The 22,305-nt window shown below is 38.9% G+C and overlaps 1 protein-coding gene across 3 annotated transcripts in view; it reads left to right on the top strand.

The window, feature by feature from the left end:
• Window positions 1-22,305, top strand: part of PIK3C2G (phosphatidylinositol-4-phosphate 3-kinase catalytic subunit type 2 gamma) — a 651,998-nt gene that overhangs the window by 605,914 nt on the left and 23,779 nt on the right. For all 3 annotated transcript variants that reach the window (XM_069585610.1, XM_069585608.1, XM_069585609.1), the window contains exon 31: window positions 5,877-5,971. In XM_069585610.1, coding sequence (XP_069441711.1) covers window positions 5,877-5,971 — 95 coding nt within the window. The remainder of the gene's footprint in view (window positions 1-5,876; window positions 5,972-22,305) is intronic.

Raw genomic sequence — 22,305 nt, 5'->3', positions numbered from 1 at the left:
AGTTTTACTTATTTATTTATTTTTGGCTTTGCTGGGTCTTCCTTGTTGCTCAGGCTTTTCTCTAGGCATGGCAAGCAAGGGTTACTCTTGTTGTGGTAGGTGGGCTTCTCTTTGCAGTGGCTTCTCTTGTGGAGCACAGGTTTTAGGGTGCAAGCGCCTCAGTAGTTGCAGCACACAGGCTCAGTAGTTGTGGTGCACAGGCTTAGTTGCTCTGAAGCATGTGGGATCTTCCTGGATCAGAGATCAAACCCATGTCTGCTGTATTAGCAGGTGGATTCTTTACCATTTAACCACCAAGGAAAAACCACAGCTGCCTTAAAGTGTAGGTTTTCCCCTATCCTCACACTGGAACCTATGCCCCAGTGTTGGTGACTGTTGAAGCAAGCGGGCCCATGCAGCTATCAGCTTGTGTCAGCCATAGCAGAGGTCCAAGCTTTCTGCGCCGCACTGCCTGTGCAAGCACCTGCAAGTGTGTCCCTTAGCTCAGTTGCAGCCTGAGGTCCAAGTATTCCTCATCCTTCACAGTCAGTCACTGGCCCCCAGCCTCGACCAAACTCCTTTGCACTGTGGAGGCACACCACAGGGCAGACAGGGCCCCACATGGACACTCAGCATGTACTGGGGCGTGAGCTGAGGTGGAAGGGCTGCTCTCAGAGCTCTGGGCTGCTTCTGATGCACAGCTTGAGAAGGCACCAGCCATGACCACAGCCACCCCACCAGACTTGCCCTGGGTCTGGGTAGTCTCTGGATCCCTGAGTTATGTCTTCTGCTCAGTAGTAGCTGCCCTAGATCCAACACCACATAGTGATGTAAAGAGTGAATGGGGCTGGAATATTCATTCGACTGGGTCTGGGACATGCACCAAGGTGGCTGTGGGAAACCAAGCAGCCACTTGACCACCTCCTTCTGCCCGTCCTGGGGGCAAGCCAGTGTGCATGTGCTCCTCAGGAGCAGAATCCAGGCTTCTCACAGCTCCCCTGTTAGTTCCAATGGTCCCCCAGCTAGCCAAGGGGGCGCTTCTTCCAGGACTGGGGTGCCCAATCCATAGCTCTCACTGCTCACTCCCCAGGGCAGGTGTCTGACAAATTCTCCCTTTTCCTCTGAGTCTCTCCCAAGAGCAAAGATCCCAACTCAATCTCTTTTCTTTACTTCCTACCTGATTACATGTATATCTTTCTTATAGCCTTGATTGTATAGGAGTCCTTCTGCCAATTTCTAGTGAAATTTATTCCATATTTAGATGTATTTTCTGATATGTTCTTGAGGGCAGGTAAGCTCTACATCCCTTTACCCCACCATCTTGATTGATCTCCAGATTTAACATGAGCTAATTCTACAGTTTATAAACAAAAATAAACAAAGAAAAATCAGGAAAACTTAGCAAAACAAAGAGGTGAGTTTGCCTTATCTGATATAAAAACACATTACAAAGTCTCAATAATTAAATGGTGTGACATCAGTACATAAGTAGAGGAGCAAGTAAAACATAATAAAATGTCCATAAATAGAGTCAAATATATTCAGGAATTTAATAGGTGCCCAAACCAGTAAGAGAAAACAAAGAATGTTGGCATAGTATACTTCATACTATATGCCAGGATAAATACCAAGTGAATGAAAGACTTTAAATGTAAATAATGAAATCATACATATGACAAAGAAAACATGGAAAAATTCTTTTTAATCTTGGGATGAGCTACTATAATTATGACAGCTGAGCACCAGTGAATCAATGCTTTAGAACTGTGCTGTTGGAGAAGATTCATAAAAGTCCCTTGGACTGCATGGAGACCAAACCACACAATCCTGAAGGAAATCAATTCTGAATATTCATTGGAAGGACTGATGCTGAAGCTGAAGCTCCATTACTTTGATACAAAGAGCTGACTCATTCGAAAAGATCCTGATGTGAGGAAAGATTGAAGGCAGGAGGAGAAGGGAATGATAGAGGACAAGATGGTTGGATGGCATCACCAACTCAATGGACATGATTTGAGCAAGCTCCAGAAGATGGTGAAGGACAGGAATCCTAGTGTGTTGCAGTCCATGAGGTCAAAAAGAGTCAGACACAACTGAGCAACTGAACAACAATAAATTCAGAAGCCATAACAATTCTGCATGATATAAAACACTGTAGCAAAGTTCAAAAAAGTGAAGTTAAGTGACAAAACGGGTGAAATATTTGCAAGTATTTAACATGTTACCATCTCCTATGAATTGGTTTTAAAAAATGACCAAATATAAAACAGTGTAAAGAATATAATAATAAGTAAATAAATAAATCCAAACCTTCAGAAAACAAAAACAAAATGCAAGTGGCTCTTAACGAAATGAAAGAATCCCCAATGTCACTCATAAGAAAAATGCAAATTACAGCTACACTGATCCTGTTTTAACTCATCAGATCAGCAAAAATTCAAAAATTTAATTAACAAGCTTGGTTATGAATCAGCAAGCACTCATACACTGTTGGTGGTAATGCAAATTGGTACAACCTTCATGGAAGTCAGTTTGGCAATATTTACCAAAATTACAAATGCCAATACCCATTGACCCCAAAATTCTGCTGTTGAAATTTATCCTTTAACACTTGTACAGGGGTACAAAATGATACACATACAAAGCTATTTAATGCAGCACGGTTTGTAACAGCTGGAAAGCATTGGAAACAACCGACTTGCCCATCAGTGGGTAAATTGTTAAATAAATTATGGTATTTCCTCATGATGGAATATTCTGAAAGTATATTTAAAAATAAAGAAGCTTTGTATTATTGATATGAAAATATCTCCAAGACGGTTGTGCAGAATAGTAAAGATGCTATTCTTTTTGAGGAAAAGGGGGAAGAATAAAAATAGTTATTCATATTTACTTAAATGGAGAAATTCTGGAAGAATATGTGTCCCTCTGGAGGAATATTTGCAAAACTAATAAAATAATAATTGGAGAAGTGGCTGGATAGGTATTAGGAATGTGAGGAAGACTTTTTACTGTGTTCTTTGAAAATGCATTTTCACTTTTGAATCATATGAATATATTATCAGCTGAAAGGAAGTTAAATTTTGAAATGCCACTTTTTAACATTAATGGACACATTATGCATAATAAGCCCTGTATTATCTGCTGTATGGCATGCATTCAAGCATTTCAACATGGTCATTCTTTGGATCAACATTATTTTAACAGTTCTTGGGGTTACTATAAATGGTTAGATTAAGCATGATGAGATTCCCCCAGAATAACTTGAAGCAGAAAAATCAAAATGCTCTAGCATCTTCTTGTCCATCTGAAGCTATTCTCAAGTTTCCCTCAGGATTCCTGATGGTCCAGTGATTAGGACTCTGAGCTTCCAATGCCAGGGGCCCAAGTTCGATCCCTGGTAGGGGAACTAAGATCTCATATGTCCTGTAGTCAAAAAAACAAAAAAAACACCTCCCTCTCTGGGCTCTTCATTTAAAGTCTTTCCCCTTAGGTTACAGACTCTTCATCTACCCTTTACCACGTGATATTCAAAAACAGGTTGTAGAGATCATTTGACCTGGTACCATTAATTTTCTGCATAAGCTTGGACCAAACACTTCAATTTCCTCATGTGTAAAATGGAAGTAAACACAAACTTTATAGATTTGCTGTGAGGATTTAGTGAGTTATGTACATAAAACTCTGAGCCCAACGTTGGCATATGACAAGAATTCTAGAAATACTAAGCACCTCTACTATTATTACATTGACTACAAAGACTTCCTGTGTTGCAGTTTAGTCACTAAGTCGTATCTGACTCTGCAGCCCCACGGACTACTGCACGCCAGGCTTCCCCGTCCTTCACTATCTTCTTGGGTTTGCTCAAACTCATGTCTGTTGAGTTGGTGACTTCCCTAGTGGCTGGCATTTCCGGTGGGTTCTAAACTCTGATGTGTTTCAATGGATACTCTAGTTACTAATCTTGCATGAAATGGTTGGATGGCATCGCCAACTCAATGGACATAAATTTGAGTACATTCCGGGAGTTGGTGATGGACAGGGAAACCTGGCATGCTGCAGTCCATGGGGTTGCAAAGTCGGACATGACTGAGCAACTGAACTGAACCGAACTGATCCTCTTGTCAATTCAAGTAACAGTTGTATGGTTATCATTTAGACACTCATCCATAAATTTATGCTAATCTCCTATCTTTGAATTAATGCTCCTCTAATTCAACACATTAAGTTTCTAATTAATGTGTCTAATAATCCTTTTACTCTTTAATTCAAAAATAATGTTCACTGTTCATCAGAAAGTATCAGCATTTTTAGTGTCCTCATACCAAAAGTTCAACTACATTTTTTAATTATGAAATGCAGTTTACCTAGGTAATACAGTCAGAATTACCTCATAGTATCTCAGACTCACAGTATCACTCTATCACTGTAATCAAGATATTCTTAGGAAGAATTCTTTATTTATCTACATAATTATCATTTTCGTGGTAAGAAACACTCAATGTCAGTTTTAATTATTTCAATGTCAATAATCCACATTAACATGAAAACTATTAATAATTAATATTACCTCTCTACAATGTGTAAGCAATTCTAATATACATGTAAAAGACTTTGGGAGAGGAAACATACCACTCAGCTTTAATATTCAAACGTTAGGGCTACAGAGCTAAGACTGACTTATCAGAAAATAACCTAGACCCCAATGAGCCCACAACAAGACATTGCCAAATTTCTTATTATTAATAAATTTCTTCTCTCTGAATTCCCTCAGAGAACATACAACCAGTGATTACCAAGGGAAATATTACAAAACTGTGAATTATGTTTAATCCTTGGGCTATAAACCAGAAATTTTTAATTAAAAAACTAAAGCCTTCATTTTAATGTTGGAATGCTATTATATAACTTGAAAATAAAATTGAGGTTTACTTTTGTCATTAAATAGACGTTTAGTGCAACATTATGGAGCAAGCACTGATTTACATATCCTTTGGGGAAAGAGGGAAAAAAGTAAGCCTTAAGGGAGATTGTAATCCACTAAGCAAATTGAGACAGGTAAGGTAATAATTAAGATATAAATAATAAGTGATAATTAAAGGCTGTGCTAGTGAAGTTCAGAGGGAGGTGACCACAGAAACTATTTTGCATTTTAATTTGGCTTTGTAGAAAGGTAAAAATTCAACAGCCAGAAATAGTGGAAAGAGATCATTTCAAATAAAGGGAATAATATGAGCGATGTCTGGAAGGAAATAGCAGAGCATGTCTGTAGAACTGAGCATATGGACTGCAGTATGAAATAATATTAATGGGAAATAAAACAAACACAGATTCAATAAGAAGCAATAATATGAAGCCGAGAAATTCAGAATTTTTTTCATAAGCAATGGAAAGCTATGAACAGTACTTTGATTGAAAGGGTAATTTTATAAAAGTTGCCCTAGGAAGATTATACTGCTAATTGTGTACAATATGGGTTACATTTGGGTTCTGGGGATGGGAAAGAGAGTGTTCTAGCAATTTAGGCAAAAGATCCATATGCATCTGAACTAGGTGCCATGGAACTGGAAAGGAAGAGATGAGGTAAATACATGGAGTATATTTTAGTTTCAGTCTTTGAATGTTCAGTGTATCACGTGGTTATGCTCAGTCACGTCCAACTCTTTGCAGCCCCGTGGACTGTAGATCATCAGGCTCTTCTGTACATGAGATTTCCCAGGCAAGAATACTGGAGTGGGTTCCCATTTCCTCTTCCAGAAGATCTTCCCCACCCAGGGATCAAACCCGCGTCTCCTGCGTAAGCAGGCGGATTCGTTACCACTGAGCCACCTGGGAAGCCCCCATCCCATGATCAGCCACTTCCAATTTAACTCACTGAAATTCTACTCTCTCATCAGGTGAGAAGTTTGCTGACAAGAAGCCTAAAGTGCAGTTAGTCATATCCTACAAAGACGCGAAGCTGACCATACTTGTGAAGCACATGAAAAACATCGTGAGTTTCTCTGACCTAATAAGAAACATGTATACCTACATTTAGAAATCACTTTCTTCCTTTAGGCAATTAATGTCAACACTTGTGAGAGGGATGGGGCCAGCCACCAGGTATCAGTGAGGAACAATGAGCCAATTACAGTATTCAGTATGTTCAGTGTACAGTATAATGGTGATCCTTGCTGGAAAGGCTATAACATATTTCACAGGTAAAGTCCTAGAATGAAAGTCAGACTTTATTCAAAGTGAACTATCAGAACAAGTTAAGTCCAGCATAGCTAGAGTATTGAGAACCAAAAGAAAGAAAAAAAAAAAAGCTACGTCCCAACAGTTTATGTCTGTCTCATCAAGCTAACCTTCATGGAAGGCTGACTCATCTCTTTGAACAGTGCCAACACCTTCTCTGTGAAGCCAGAGAAGTAATTTTCTCACAGATTTCCATTTAGTACTTTGAACATTTATCATATTCTGATATAATTGCTCAAAGATGTTTTTCTTCCCTCAAAAAGTAATAATTTTTCCAATAACAAAGACCCCCCATCTTTGCATCCCCAGAACCAAGAATGGTAGTTAGCCTCTAAGGAAAACCAAACACTGCTCTATTATACCCCATTACTCCCCGAAGATGGGTCAAGTCAGACAGACCAGGATGGCCACTGCTGCTGCTAAGTCGCTTCAGTCGTATCCAACTGTACAACCCCATGGACAGCAGCCCACCAGGCTCCTCTGTCCACGGGATTCTCCAGGCAAGAATACTGGAGTGGGTTGCCATTTCCTTCTCCAAAGATGGCAATTGGATCGTGTCATTAAGAGAGGAGCCTTCTGTGTCACAGTTAGTCTCTCAGTCGTGCCCGGCTCTTTGCAACCCTGTGGACCGCAGCACGCCAATCTTCCCGGTCCATCGCCAACTCCCGGATCTTGCTCAAACTCATGTCCATTGAGTCGGTGATGCCATCCAACCATCTCACCCTCTGTCATCCCCTTCTCCTCCTGCCTTCAGTCTTTCCCAGCACCAGGGTCTTTTCCAGTGAGTCAGTTCTTCTCATCAAGTGGCCAAAGGATTGGAGATTTAGCATCAATCCTTCCAATGAATATTCAGGACTGACTTCCTTTAGGATTGACTGGTTAGATCTCCTTGCAGTTCAAGGGACTCTCAAGAGTCTTCTTCAGCACCACAGTTCAAAAGCATCAATTCTTTGGCACTCAGCTTTCTTTATTATCCAACTCTCACATCCCTACATGACTAATGGAAAAACCTTGGTTTGTCTAGATGGATTTCTGTTGACAAAGTAACGTCTCTGCTTTTTAATATGCTGTCTAGGTTTGTGATAGCTTTTCTTCCAAGGAGCAATCACCTTTTAATTTCATGGCTGCAGTCACCATCTGCAGTGATTTTGGAGCCCAAGAATATAGTTTCTCATTGTTTCCATTGTTTCCCCATCTATTTGCCACAGAGTGATGGGACCGGATGCCATGATCTTAGTTTTCTGAATGTTGAGCTTTAAGCCAACTTTTTCACTCTCTTCTTTCACTTTCATCAAGAGGCTCTTTAGTTCCTCTTCACTTTCTGCCATAAGGGTGGTGTCATCTGCATATCTGAGGTTATTGATATTTCTCCCTGCAATCTTGATTCCAGCTTGTGCTTCATCCCAGCATGGCATTTCTCATGATGTACTCTGCATAGAAGTTAAACAAGCAAGGTGACAATATGCAACTTTGACATACTCCTTTCCCAATTTGGAACCAGTCCATTGTTTCATGTCCGGTTCTAACTGTTGCTTCTTGGCCTGCCTACAGGTTTCTCAGGAGGCAGGTCAGGTGATCTGGTATTCCCATCTCTAAGAATTTTCCACAGTTTGTTGTGATCCACACAATCAAAAGCTTTAGCATAGTCAATGAAGCAGAAGTAGATGTTTTTCTGGAACTCTCTTGCCTTTTCTATGATCCAACAAGATGCTGACAATTTGATCTCTGGTTCCTCCAACTTTTCTAAATCCAGCTTGAATATCTGAGTCACCTTTAATTGGTTAAACGTCTGAGTCACATTTAATTGGGTAACACTAAGCCTCACTAGCTTCTCTGGTCTTCCACTAGCCTAGCAAAATGGGTCCTCCACATGGCAAAACTCCCTGGAGAATCCACTGACATGGCAAAAGTCAGAAGCACTACTTCGGCTCTCTCTTTGTGCATATAAATCTCTAAGGATGCACTTGGAAGGACTTAAAGGAGCAAACTTCTCAACATGATGTGCATCTGGAACATATTACCACTTGATAAATATTTGTTCACTGAAAAATATTTGGCATAATTTTCAGGGAATACATCTTTTATAAATTTAGTTTTAGCCAGACATCCAAAGATACCTGTCTGTAAATCTGTGTTGTTTGCAATCAGCAATTTTTATAAGCACTGGGCAAATATTATTAAATGTGCTTTGTAGAACTTTTACTCACTAAAAATAATTATTTTCAATTGCTTTAGCTTATTTAACTTATATGCAGAGCACATCATGAGAAACGCTGGGCTGGAAGAAGCACAGGATGGAATCAAGATTGCTGGGACAAATATCAATAACCTCAGATATGCAGATGACACCACCCTTATGGCAGAAAGTGAAGAGGAGCTAAAAAGCCTCTTGATGAAAGTGAAAGAGGAGAGTGAAAAAGATGGCTTAAAGCTCAACATTCAGAAAACGAAGATCATGGCACCTGGTCCCATCACTTCATGGGAAATAGATGGGGAAACAGTGAAAACAGTGTCATTAGACTTTATTTTGGGGGGATCCAAAATCACGGCAGATGGTGATTGCAACCATGAAATTAAAAGACGCTTACTCCTTGGACAGAGGGTTATGACCGACCTAGATAGCATATTTAAAAGCAGAGACATTACTTTGCCAACAAAGGTCCGTCTAGTCAAGGCTATGGTTTTTCCAGTAGTCAAGTATGGATGTGAGAGTTGGACTGTGAAGAAAGCTGAGCGCCAAAGAACTGATGCTTTTGAACTGTGGTATTGGAGAAGACTCCTGAGAGTCCCTTGGACTGCAAGGAGATCCAACCAGTCCATTCTGAAGGAGACCAGTCCTGGGTGTTCACTGGAAGGAATGATGCTAAAGCTGAAACTCCAATACTTTGGCCACCTCATGCAAGGAGTTGACTCATTGGAAAAGACTCTGATGCTGGGAGGGATTGGGGGCAGGAGAAGAAGGGGATGACAGAGGATGAGATGGCTGGATGGCATCACGGACTCGATGGATGTGAGTCTGAGTGAACTCCGGGAGATGGTGATGGACAGGGAGGCCTGGCGTGCTGCAATTCATGGGGTCACAGAGTCAGACACAACTGAGCGACTGAACTGAACTGAAGACAATCTTAGGCTGGGAAATGAAGATTAAGTTAGATATTATTTATAGAGATATGTGTGTTCATGGACTTTAAGAATCTATATAAATACACATGATAAAGAAATAGTATTTAAGAAATAGTGTTAATCAATTTAACAGAATTTATATATATATATATATATATACATATATATATATATGACATATAATGGGCAATTGAAAATAGTCCTCTTGGAAACTATACATATATTTCAGTAATGTCATTGCTGAAAACATTTTAGAACATGCCTATCGACATTGCCTTTAGATCTGCAGATAAACCACACAATAAACTTGCTGATAATATTCAACAGTCATGCCTAATGTTTGATCAAAAACAGTATTAACCAACCTGATCACTCATTTTATTCATCAGCGAAATCCCCAAATTACTTTTTTTTTTTTTTTAGTTTTTCTTATTTATTATTTTACTCTACAATACTGTATTGGCTTTGCCATACATTGACATGAATCCGCCATGGGTGTACATGAGTTCCCAATCCTGAACCACGCCCCCCCCCGCCCCCCCGCCACCTCTCTCCCCATATCGTCTCTCTGGCTCATCCCAGTGCACCAGCCCCAAGCATCCTGTATCCTATATCGAACCTAGACTGGCGATACGTTTCTTACATGATAGTATGCATGCTCCAAAATCACTGCAGATGGTGACTGCAGCCATGAAATTAAAAGATGCTTACTCCTTGGAAAAAAGTTATGACCAACCTAGATAGCATATTCAAAAGCAGAGACATTACTTTGCCGACTAAGGTCCATCTAGTCAAGGCTATGGTGTTTCCAGTGGTCATGTATGGATGTGAGAGTTGGACTGTGAAGAAAGCTGAGTGCCGAAGAATTGATGCTTTTGAACTGTGGTGTTGGAGAAGACTCCTGAGAGTCCCTTGGACTGCAAGGAAATCCAACCAGTCCATTCTGAACGAGATCAGCCCTGGGATTTCTTTGGAAGGAATGATGCTAAAGCTGAAACTCCAGTACTTTGGCTACCTCATGTGAAGAGTTGACTCATTGGAAAAGACTTTGATGCTGGAAGGGATTGGGGGCAGGAGGAGAAGGGGGACGACAGAGGATGAGATGGCTGGATGGCATCACAGACTCGATGGACGTGAGTCTGAGTGAACTGTGGGAGTTGGTGATGGACAGGGAGGCCTGGCATGCTGCAGTTCATGGGGTCGCAAAGAGTCGGACACGACTGAGCGACTGAACTGAACTGAACTGATACATGTTTCAGTGCCATTCTCCCAAATCATCCCACCCTCTTCCTCACCCACAGAGTCCAAAAGTCTGTTCTTTACATCTGTGTCTCTTTTGCTGTCTCACATACAGGGTTATCATTACCATCTTTCTAAATTCCATATATATGTGTTAGTATGCTGTATTGGTGTTTTACTTTCTGGCTTACTTCACTCTGTATAATAGGCTCCAGTTTCATCCACCCTATAAGAACAGATTCAAATGTATTCTTTTTAATGGCTGAGTAATACTCCATTGTGTATATGTACCACAGCTTTCTTATCCATTCATCTGCTGATGGGCATCTAGGTTGCTTCCATGTCCTGGCTATTATAAACAGTGCTTCGATGAACATTGGGGTACATGTGTCTCTTTCAATTCTGGTTTCCTCCATGTGTATGCCCAGCAGTGGGATTGCTGGGTCATAAGGTAGTTCAATTTCCAGTTTTTTAAGGAGTCTCCACACTGTTCTCCATAGTGGCTATACTAGTTTGCATTCCCACCGACAGTGTAAGAAGGTTCCCTTTTCTCCACACCCTCTCCAGTATTTATTGCTTGTAGACTTTTAGATTGCAGCCATCTGACTGGTGTGAAATGGTACCTCATTGTGGTCTTGATTTGCATTTCTCTGATAATGAGTGATATTGAGCATCTTTTCATGTGTTAGCCATCTGTATGTCTTCTTTGGAGAAATGTCTGTTTAGGTCTTTGGCCCATTTTTGATTGGGTCGTTTATTTTCCTGGAATTGTGCTGCAGGAGTTGCTTGTATATTTTTGAGATTAGTTCTTTGTCAGTTGTTTCATTTGCTGTTATTTTCTCCCATTCTGAAGGCTGTTTTTTCACCTTGCTTATAGTTTCCTTTGTTGTGCAGAAGCTTTTAATTTTAATTAGATCCCATTTGTTTATTTTTGCTTTTATTTCCAATATTCTGGGAGGTGGATCATAGAGGATCCTGCTATGATTTATGACAGAGTGTTTTGCCTATGTTCTCCTCTAGGAGTTTTATAGTTTCTGGTCTTATGTTTAGATCTTTAATCCATTTTGAGTTTATTTTTGTGTATGGTGTTAGAAAGTGTTCTAGTTTCATTCTTTGACAAGTGGTTGACCAGTTTTCACAGCACCACTTGTTAAAGAGATTGTCTTTTCTCCATTCTATATTCTTGCCTCCTTTGAAATTACTTTTGACAGTTTTCAAAAACGCATTTTATACTCTGATCAAGTTGTACTACCAATAAGTATATTCAAAATGAGTGTGATGAAAGCAGAAAGGAAGGGAGTGAGTAAGGGTAAGAGTTTAAGATTTGGATCAAGTTATGAGTAAATGGAAAATGAGAAAGTGAATCCTTTAAAAATTTGAAAACTGCTTTGAATTCCCTGGTGGCTCAGACAGTAAACAATCTGCCTGCAACACAGGAGACCGGGGTTCAATCCCTGGGTGGGGAATATCCCATAGAAGGACATGGCCACCCACTTCAGTATTCTTGCCTGGAGAATTCCGTGGACAGAGGAGGCTGGCAGGCTATATAGTCCATGGGGTCACAAAGAGTCGGACACAACTGAGTGACTAACATATTAGGGCCACTAGGGCCTGTATTTTGCCAATGCCCTTGAAAGAAAAGTTGTTAATAATGAAGTCATGTTTCCTCCTGGTTGTTCTTTGCCCCCTAATCTCTTAACATTGCCCTGGAACTCATCTTGCCTCACCTCACAGATGTGGGATCTTAGTTCCCGAACCCAGGTTCAAACCCTTGCCCCTTGCATTGGAAGTGCAGAGTCTTAACCACTGGACTACCAAGGCAGTCAGTCCTTCTTTGCTTTTTATTGCCAGGCCTGTAGCTTTAAATACCCTTTACATGTCTTTTCCTTCTATATTTATAATAAAACTTGGAAGTCTCCCTAAAATCCAATTATATGTACAACTGATTACTCAACAACTCTAGTATAAATTCAATAAGCATCACGACTTAGCATACACAGTCAAACTTCTGATTATTGTCCCCCTAAACCTGCTTCTTTGGCAGCTTATCTCACCTCTAAATAACACCTTCATCCTACTAGTTGCTCAGGTTAAAATCTTTAGAGTTCTTTTGACTGCTCTCAAAAACTACATCCCAATTTATCAGCAAATTCTGTCCATTTCATCTTGCAAAATAAATCCAGGATTCCTTTGTTTTTTACCACCACCATTGGATCAAGCTATCATCTTTTCTCATTTGAATTACTGCTGTTGCCTCTCAACAGGTTTCCTTGATTTTACCTTTATATCAGGAGCCCCCAACCTCCAGGATCTAATGCCTGATGATCTGCAGTGGAGCTGGTATAATAATAATAGAAATAAAGTGAACAATAAAGGTAATGTTCTTGAATCACTCTAAAACCATCCCCCCACCCCCTAATCCATGGAAAAACTGCCTTCACAAAACCAGACCCTGGGGCCAAAAAGGTTAGGGACTGCTGCTTTACATCTCTTTAGTCTTTTTCTAACCTAGCATCCAAAATATTCCTTTGAGAACAAAAGTCAGATCCTAATCATTTTCTTCTCTCACATTCCTCTGCAGAAGGAATCCCATTCTACTTACAAAGATAGCCAAGTACCGCCCTTGACCTCTCCAGCTTCACCTCACGCCTACTGTACTCAGTCCCAAAGTCGTGTTGGACTCTTTTACAACCCTACGGACTGTAGCCTGCCAGGCTCCTCTCTCCATGGGATTTCCCAGGCAGACTCCCTAAATCACTCCATTCCAGCTGCAATGATTTTCTTCCTATACCTTGAATGCTGAAGCATGTTTCTGCCCCAGGACATTTATACCTGCTACTCAGCATACCTGGAATGCTCTTCCCCAGGCCCATGGTTCAAATTCCCCAATGGTTCAATCTCACATATCCTAAACAGCTGTTTTTACTGTCACCTTTTCCCATGAGGTCCTCTCCTACTCCCATATATAAAATTGCAGAACCACCCCTGTTGGTTGGCACTTCCAAACTTCCTTCCTCCACTGCCCTGTATCAGTGCTATAACCCCAGTGGCTAAAGCAGGGTCAAATATATCATAGGTGCTCAATGAATACTTTGTTAAATCAAAGAATGTTAAGTTACTTCTAATGTGGACGACTAACAATCTCTCACCTTCCCAAAATCGTCACAACAAAGTTCTCACGCTTTGCATTTTTCACAGTTTCTTTTAAATGATAACTTTATTTCTTTGGCTTATCTGAAGACTGAGATAACATTATAATGCAAATGACAGAAAAATCTATCTATAAATTCTCAACACATTTTCTTTGCTCATTTCAAGTTGTAACTAATTGTTATTTATTTTTTTAGCCATCAGTATTTTCACATGCTTGAGTAATCTGACTAAAGAAGTTGTGCTTGATTTTATTTTGATATTAAAATGAACTATTCTGCCTGCAGTTCTATTTGATAGTAAGTTTGATGAAAAGAATTGTTTATCTTCTATTAAATCTTTGAAGCTTTGCTGCCAGAACTACTTCCCTCCTGTGAATTCACAGGCTAAAACAAAATTGCTAAAATTTTTCCCTTTCAAAGCCACACAGTATGATTCATCCTAGTGAACAGAGACTGACAAAATAGTGCAGTTATTTAGAACTGACCAAGATTTTTAAAAATAATATGGTATATTTTTATTGTATTTATTTAACTTTTTGTATTAATATTTGCATAATTCCAACATTTTGGAATTCTACCCCTAACAGAGTGATAATCATTTCATACAGAAAAAATAATAATAATAATAATAGTTCAGTTTGTATAACCGAGAAACAGAGTAATGATTTAGATTTGAAATATGTCTTTAAATCCTTCTAGTGTTTTCCCATGTAGCCCACATTAAAATGCTCTCTTCCGCTGACTTCTGCGATCTCTCTTTGCATTGCTGTGTGTCTCCTGGTCTTGTGGATTCCCCTAGTGTTGTGTTATTTCTAAACTGTTTTCTTCTACCTGCTCCTGAGTGATCACATTCCGGGAGCCTCTTAAAATAATCAGTGAGGATTACTGATTAGCATCAGTAATGGCATCAGTAGGGATGCCAAACTCCCCTCTGATATAGAATATGCTCTCACTAGGAGAGTCTCCTTAGTCTGTAACAGAATAATAAGTCATTTCATATGAAGAGCAAGTAATGACCGGTAAAGTCAGATGTATCTCAACTGGAGTGCTCTCTAGTCTTTTCCTAAGACACAAAATGGCAGAAATTCCTTACTGTATGAAATCAACAGAAGAGAAAGAAGTAGTCAAACACAACAAGAACTAATACACACATTAAATTTATGTCTTATTTTTAAAAATTCTTACAGTTTCACTATGCATTTGTACTCTGGGGGCGGGGGGCTCTTGCTTTTAAAATCCACATTCCTGGATGCAACTTCCAGGACATTGACTCTGTCAGTATGGGTTGGGATTTCTGCATCTGCCATTTACAGGCGATTCGTGGATTCCTCTACTCTTGCATTTCTAGACTTGTTTTCTTCTCTCCTGCTCTCAATTCTTTTCAGTTTTTTAAAATCTAGATCTTTAAAAGAATTTGTCATTGCTCCATCCTAGATTCACTTTATCTAAATGAATGACAATTTCTTGTTAAAGGGAAATTTTCTAATAATTATTATTCGAACAATTATATTTGCCTTAGATTCCATGGATAAAAATTGTTCGTCCAGAGCTGGCCTATTATGACATCCATTTCCCATTTCAAAGAATAAATAAGATGCAAAGCAATGGACAGTGAGGAGTACCCAGCCCAGATATACATAACGTACTGTGTTTCATGATTTTTTAACCAAAAAATTGACCCTCAAAGATTACTAATTGTTTCTTAAGGAAACAAACTATGTTGTAGTTCAGTTGCTAAGTCCTGTCTGACTCTTTGTAACCTCTGGATGCAACAGGCCAGGCCTCCCTGTCCTTCACTATCTCCTTGAGTTTGCTCAAACTCACATCGATTGAGTTGATGATGCTATCCAACCGTTTCATCTTCTGTTACCCACTACTCCTCCTGTCCTCAATCTTTCCTGGCATCAGGGTCTTTTCCAATGAGTCAACTCTTTGCAACAGGTGGCCAAAGTACTGGAGTTTCAGCTTTATAATCAGTCCTTCCAATGAATACTCAGGGTTGATTTCCTTTAGGATTGACTGTTTTGATCTCCTTGCAGTCCAAGGGACTCTCAAGAGTCTTCTCCAACACCACAGTTCAAAAGCATCAATTCTTCGGTGCTCAGCTTTCTTTGTAGTCCAACTCTCATATCCATACATGACTACTGGAAAAACCATAGCTTTAACTAGACAGACCTTTGTTGGCAAAGTGATGTTTCTGTTTTTTAATATGCTGTCTACGTTGGTCATAGCTTTTCTTCCAAGGAGCAAGTGTCTTTTAATTTCATGGCTGCAGTCACCATCTGCAGTGATCTAAGAGTCCATGAAAGTAAAGTTTCTCACTGTTTCCATTGTTTCCCCATCTATTTGCCATGAAGTGATGAGACAAGATGCCATGATCTTCATTTTCTGAATGTTGGGTTTTAAGCCATCTTTTTCACTCTCCTCTTTCACATTCATCAAGAGGCTCTTTAGTTCTTCTTTGCTTTCTGCCAAAAGGGTGGTATCATCTGCATATCTGAGGTTATTGCTATTTCTCCCAGCAATCTTGATTCCAGCTTGTGCTTCATCCAGCCTGGCATTTTACATGATGTACTCTGCATAGAAGTTAAACAAGTAGGGTGACAACACATAGCCTTGACATACTCCTTTCCCAATTTGTAATCAGTCTGTTGTTCCACATCTAGTTCTAACTGTTGCTTCCTGACCTGCATACAGATTTCTTAGGAGACAGAAAAGGTGGTCTGGTATTCCCGTCTCTAAGAATTTTCCACAGTTTGTTGTGATCCACACAGTCAGAGGCTTTGGCATAGTCAATAAAACAGAAGTAGATGTTTTTCTGGTATTCTTTTGCTTTTACGATGACCCAGCAGATGCTGGCAATTTGATATCTGGTTCCTCTGCCTTTTATAAAACCAGCTTGAACATCTGGAAGTTCATGGTTCACATACTGTTGAAGCCTAGCTTGGAGAGTTTTAAACATTACTTTGCTAGCATGTGATATGACTGCAATTGTGTGGTAGTTTGAACATTCTTTGACATTGCCTTTCTTTGGGATTGGAAGGAAAACTGACCTTTTCCAGCCCTGTGGCCACTGCTGAGTTTTCCAAATTTGCTAGCATATTGAGTGCAGCACTTCACAGCATCATCTTTTAGGATTTGAAATAGCTCAACTGGAATTCCATCACCTCTACTAGCTTTGTTCTTAGTAATGCATACTAAGGCCCTCTTGACTTCACACTCCAGGATATCTGGCTTTAGGTGAGTGATCACACCATCGTGGTTATCTGGGTCATTAAGACATTTTTTTGCACAGTTCTTTCGTATATTCTTCCCACTTCTTCTTAGTAGCTTCTGCTTCTATTAGGTCCATAACATTTCTGTCGTTTATTGTGCCCATCTTTGCATGAAATGTTCCCTTGGTATCTCTAATTTTCTTGAAGAAATTGCTTTCCTTTATTTCTTTGCATTGTTCATGTAAGAAGGCCTTTCTTATCTCTCCTTGCTATTCTCTGAAACTCTGCATTCAGTTGGGCATATCTTTCCCTTTCTCCCTTGCTTTTTGCTTCTCTTTTCTCAGCTATTTGTAAAGCCTCTGTAGGCAATCATTTTGCCTTTTTGCATCACTTTTTCTTTAGGATGGTTTTGGTCACCACCTCCTGTATAATGTCATGACCCTTTGTCCATAGTTCTTCAGGCACTCTGTCTACCAAATCTAATTCCTTGAATCTATTCATCATCTCCATGTAAAATTATAAGGAATTTAATTAAGGTCATACCTGAATGGTCTAGTAGTTTCCCCTACTTTCTTTAATTCAAGCCTAAATTTTGCAATACAGAGCTGATGATCTGAGCCACAGCCAGCTCCAGAGCTTGTTTTTGCTGACTGTATAGAGCCTCTCCATCTTTGGCTGCAAAAAAAATATAATCAATCTGATTTCCGTATTGACCATTTGTAGAGTTGTCCATTGTATTGTTGGAAAAGGGAAGTTGCTGTGACTAGTGTATTCTCTTTACAAAACTATTAGCCTTTGCCCTGCTTCATTTTGTACTCCAAAGCCAAACTTGCTTATAACTCCAGGTATATCTTGACTTTGGCATTCCAATGCCCTGTGATGAAAAGGACATCTTTGAGGGGTGTTACTTCTAGAAGGCCTTTTAGGTCTTCATAGAACCATTCAACTTCAGCTTCTTCAGTTGGATCATAGACTTGGACTACTGTGATTTTGAATGGTTTGCCTTGGAAATGAACTGAGATCATTCTTTGGTTTTTGGGATTGCACCCAAGTACTGCATTTTGGGCTCTTTTGTTGACACTGAGGGCTATTCCATTTCTTCTAAGGGATTCTTACCCACAGTAGCAGATATAAGGGTCATATGAATTAAATTCACCCATTCCCTTCCCTTCAAGTTCACTGAGTCCTAGGATGTTAATATTCACTCTTGCCATCTCCCACTTGACCACATTCAATTTACCTTGATTCATGGACCTAACATTCCACATTTCTATGCAATATGGTTCTTAACATCATTGGACTTTACTTTCACCACCAGATACATCCACAGTTGGGCCTTGTTTCTGCTTTGGCTCAGTCTTCATTCCTTCTAGAGCTATTAGTAATTTCCCTCCGTTCTTCCCCAGTAGCATACTGGACACCTTCCACCTTGGGGCCTCAATTTTCAGCATCATATCTTTTTGCCTTTTCATATTGTTCATAGTGTTCTCGTGGCAAGAATATTAGAGTGGCTTGCCATTTCTTCCTCCAGTGGACCACATTTTGTCAGAATTCTTCACTATGACCTGTCCATCTTGGGTGGATCTGCATGGCATAGCTCATAGCTTCATTGAGTTACACAAGCCCCTTCACCACGACAGGGCTGTGATCCATGAAAGGGACAGGAGCGGGGAAGGGCAGCTAACATTGTACTCAATGGTAAAAATCTTAGAGCTTTCCCTCAAAAATCAAGAACAAGACAAGGATACCCACTCTCACCACTCTTAATCAGTTAAGTAAGAGAAAGAAATTAAAGGCATCCAAATTGGAAAGGAAGGTGTAAAAATGTCCCTGTTTATAGATGACATGATATTACATATAGAAAACCCTGACCACTTCTCAGTTATTAGAATTAATAAATGAATTCAGTAAAATCGCAGGATACAAAATCACTACATTTCCCTCACTATCTAAAAATAGGGCATTCCTATGAAATCTTTAGTAAGCCAAAATGACGAAAATGAAAAAGCAATTACCTGTGGCTGCATCTTGCTAACAAATTCACAGAATAAATCTATTATCTCTCATCTAGATTATACTAGCTCCTAAACAGTCTTCCCATCTTCACTACTGTCCCTCTAAAATGTATTCTCATGAAGAACACAGAGAATGATCCTCTAAAATTATAGTTCAGATCAAATTATTTCTTTTTCACAAATTCCTGGTATAGCTTCCCATTTCATTCACAGTTAAAGCCAAACTTCTAAGGATGGCATGTACATCTTGATTTAATTTCTCCTACTCTTCCGATGCTTCTATCCTCATCCCATCTCTTTTCTAATTTTATCTCCTATTTTTCTCTCATTCTATCTCAGCTATACTGGCCTTCCACTTTTCCTTAAAGACCAAGCATCCTGTTTAAAGACAAGGCAAATATCACATGATATTGCTTGTATGTTGAATCTAAAAAACAAAGGGTACAAATGAGCTTATCTACAAAACAGAAATAAGAGTTACAGATATAAAAAACAAACTTATGGTTACCAGGGGTAAGCAGAGGGGGAGGAATAAATTGGAATATTTGAACTGACATATACACAACTACAATAGCTAATAAGGATCTACTGTATAGCACAGGGAACTCTATTTAATACTCTGCAACAGCCTATATGGGAACAGAATCTTTAAAATAGAGTGGATATATGTATGTATATATAACTGATTCACTGTATATGCTGTACACCTGAAACTAATACAAAATTGTAAATCACCTATACCTCAATAAACATTAAAAAAAAAAAAAGGATAAAGCACACATGCTCACAGACAGTTCAGAGCTATGGCAGCTTGATACTGAAGTGCTAAGTGTAGTTCCTGGGGAATGAGCTTGGCAGCACCAGTCTTACTGTACAGGGTTCGTGCTACCTTGAGCAATGAGAGCACTGTTATTAACAGATTGTTGCCCCCAAAAAACACTGAAGGCTGTTTTCACTTTTCACCTTTTCTTGTAAAAGCGAAAATTCTCTGAAGTTTGTTCAGTTAGCAAAAACAGGTGATAATATAGGTTTTTCCTAAAAGAAAATGGCATAAAACAAACGTCCAAAAATCAGAAAATACATATACATATATGTATATATATAAATCACCTGCATTATAGTAATAATGAGCAATCAGAAAGAGAAATTAAGATAACAATTCCAAGTATAACTGCATTTAAAAGAATTAAATACCTAGGAATAAATTTAACCGAGGAGGTGAAAGACCTATACACAGAAAAGTCATAAGATACCAAAATAAATTTGAAGAATTAAAAGTAAATGGAAAATATCCCATACTCATGAATTGGAAGAATTAACATTAAATGTCCATATTACCCAAAGTGGTCTACAGGTTCACACAATACTGAATCAGTTTTCGATCAATATCCCAATGGCCTTTCCAAAGAAATGGAAGAAACAATCTTAAAATTTGTATGGAACCGTAAAAGACCCCAAACAGCCAAAGCAGTCTTGAGAAAGAACAAATTTATGGCATATGAGCCTAAAACATACAATAGGGGAAAACAGTCTCTTTAATAAATGGCGCTTGGAAAACTGGACAGCTACACGCTTTAAAAAAAAAAAAAAAGGAACTGGGTCACTATCTTATACTTGTTGTTATTTAGTCGCTAAGTTGTGTCTGTCTCTTTTGTGATCCCATGGGCCGTAGCCTGCCAGACTCCTCTGTGCAGGCAAAAATAGTGGAGTGGATTGCTATTTCCTTCTCCAGGGAATCTTCCCAACCCTCGGATCGAACCTGAGTCTCCTCCGTTGGCAGATGGATTCTTTACCTGAGCCACCAGGGGAGCCCGTCTTATATCATACACAAATCTTAAGTCAAAATGGATTAAGGACTTGAATGTAAGACTTGAAACCATAAAACACCTGGGGGTGGGGGGAAAAAAAACCCTGGAAAAAGGCTCCCTGACATTGATCTTACTGATGATTATTGGATTTGACACCAAAAATAAAGGCAACCAAAGGAAAAATAAACAAGTGGGACTATATCAATCTACAAAGCTTCCACACAGCAAAGAAAACCGTCATCAACAAAATGAGAAGGCAGCTTACTGAATGGGAGTGAGATATCTGATTAACAAATCATACATCTAGTTAAAGATTAATATCTAAAATATACAGAGACCTCATATAATTCAGCAAGAAAACCAAACAAACAAATTAAAAACTGGACAGATGATCTGAAAAGACATTTTCACAAAGAAAACATACAGATGGCCAATTGGTATTGCACATCACTAATCATCAGGAAAATACTAATCAAAATCATGGTGAGATATCACTTCACAAATAGAATGGCTATTATAAAAAAAAAAGACAAAAAAATAACAGGTGTTGGCAAAGATGTGGAGAAAAGGGGACCCTCATGCACTGTTGGTGGAAATGTAAATTGTTATTACCATTATGAAAAAATATGAAGTTTCCTGAAGAAATTTAAAATAGAACTACCATGTGATCTAGCAGTTTTACTTCTGAATATTTATTCAAAGAAAATGAAAATGCTAATTCAAAATTATATGTGTACCTCCATGTTTATTGCAGCACTATTGGCTGTAGACAAGATGTGGAGGCAACCTAAGCGTCCATCAATGGATGAATGAATAAAGAAAGTGTATAGTCATACAATGAATATTATTCATCCATAAAAAAAAAAAAATCTTGTCTTTGGTGACATCATGGAGGGACCCTAAGGGCACCGTGCTTAGCAAAACAAGTCAGGCAGAGAAAGAAAATACCACCAGATTTCATTTGTATGTGGAGTCTAGACAAAAATGAAACCAAGCTTATAGATACAGAGAATAAGACTGGTGACTGCCAGAGGTCAGGGAAGGGGTGAAATGGATAAAGGGATTTAAAAAGTATAATCTATCAGTTATAAAATACATAAATCATTGAGGATACAGTGTCCAGCATGTTGACTATAGTTAATAATACTGTCTTGTATATTTGAGAGCTGGGGAGAGTAGATTTTTAAAGTTTTTGCCATCATAAGAAAAAAAAAATTTAACTCTGTGTGGTCATGGGTGTAAACTAGGCATCATAATCAAATCATTATGTTGTACCTCTAAAATTAATATAATGCTATATTGATATTGTTTTATTAATGGTCTATTAATTATAAGCTTCATTTTTAAAGGACCAGTATAAATTTAAGGACTTAAATATAAAATATCTAAAATTAAAAAACTTGCACTCAAGAGAAGAATGGAGATGATGGGAGAGTCAGGAAACTGGAAGATAGATCAAGGGAAATTATCCAATTTAAAGAACATGGAGAAAAAAGATTAGAAAAAGAATAGAATTTTAAAGGTCTGTGGGAAAATA

This window comes from Ovis canadensis, chromosome 3 (assembly GCF_042477335.2).
Source record: "Ovis canadensis isolate MfBH-ARS-UI-01 breed Bighorn chromosome 3, ARS-UI_OviCan_v2, whole genome shotgun sequence".
Classification (NCBI taxonomy): Eukaryota; Metazoa; Chordata; class Mammalia; order Artiodactyla; family Bovidae; genus Ovis; species Ovis canadensis.
Note: the sequence above shows the minus strand (reverse complement) of the source record. Positions and strands in the feature narration are given on the sequence as shown.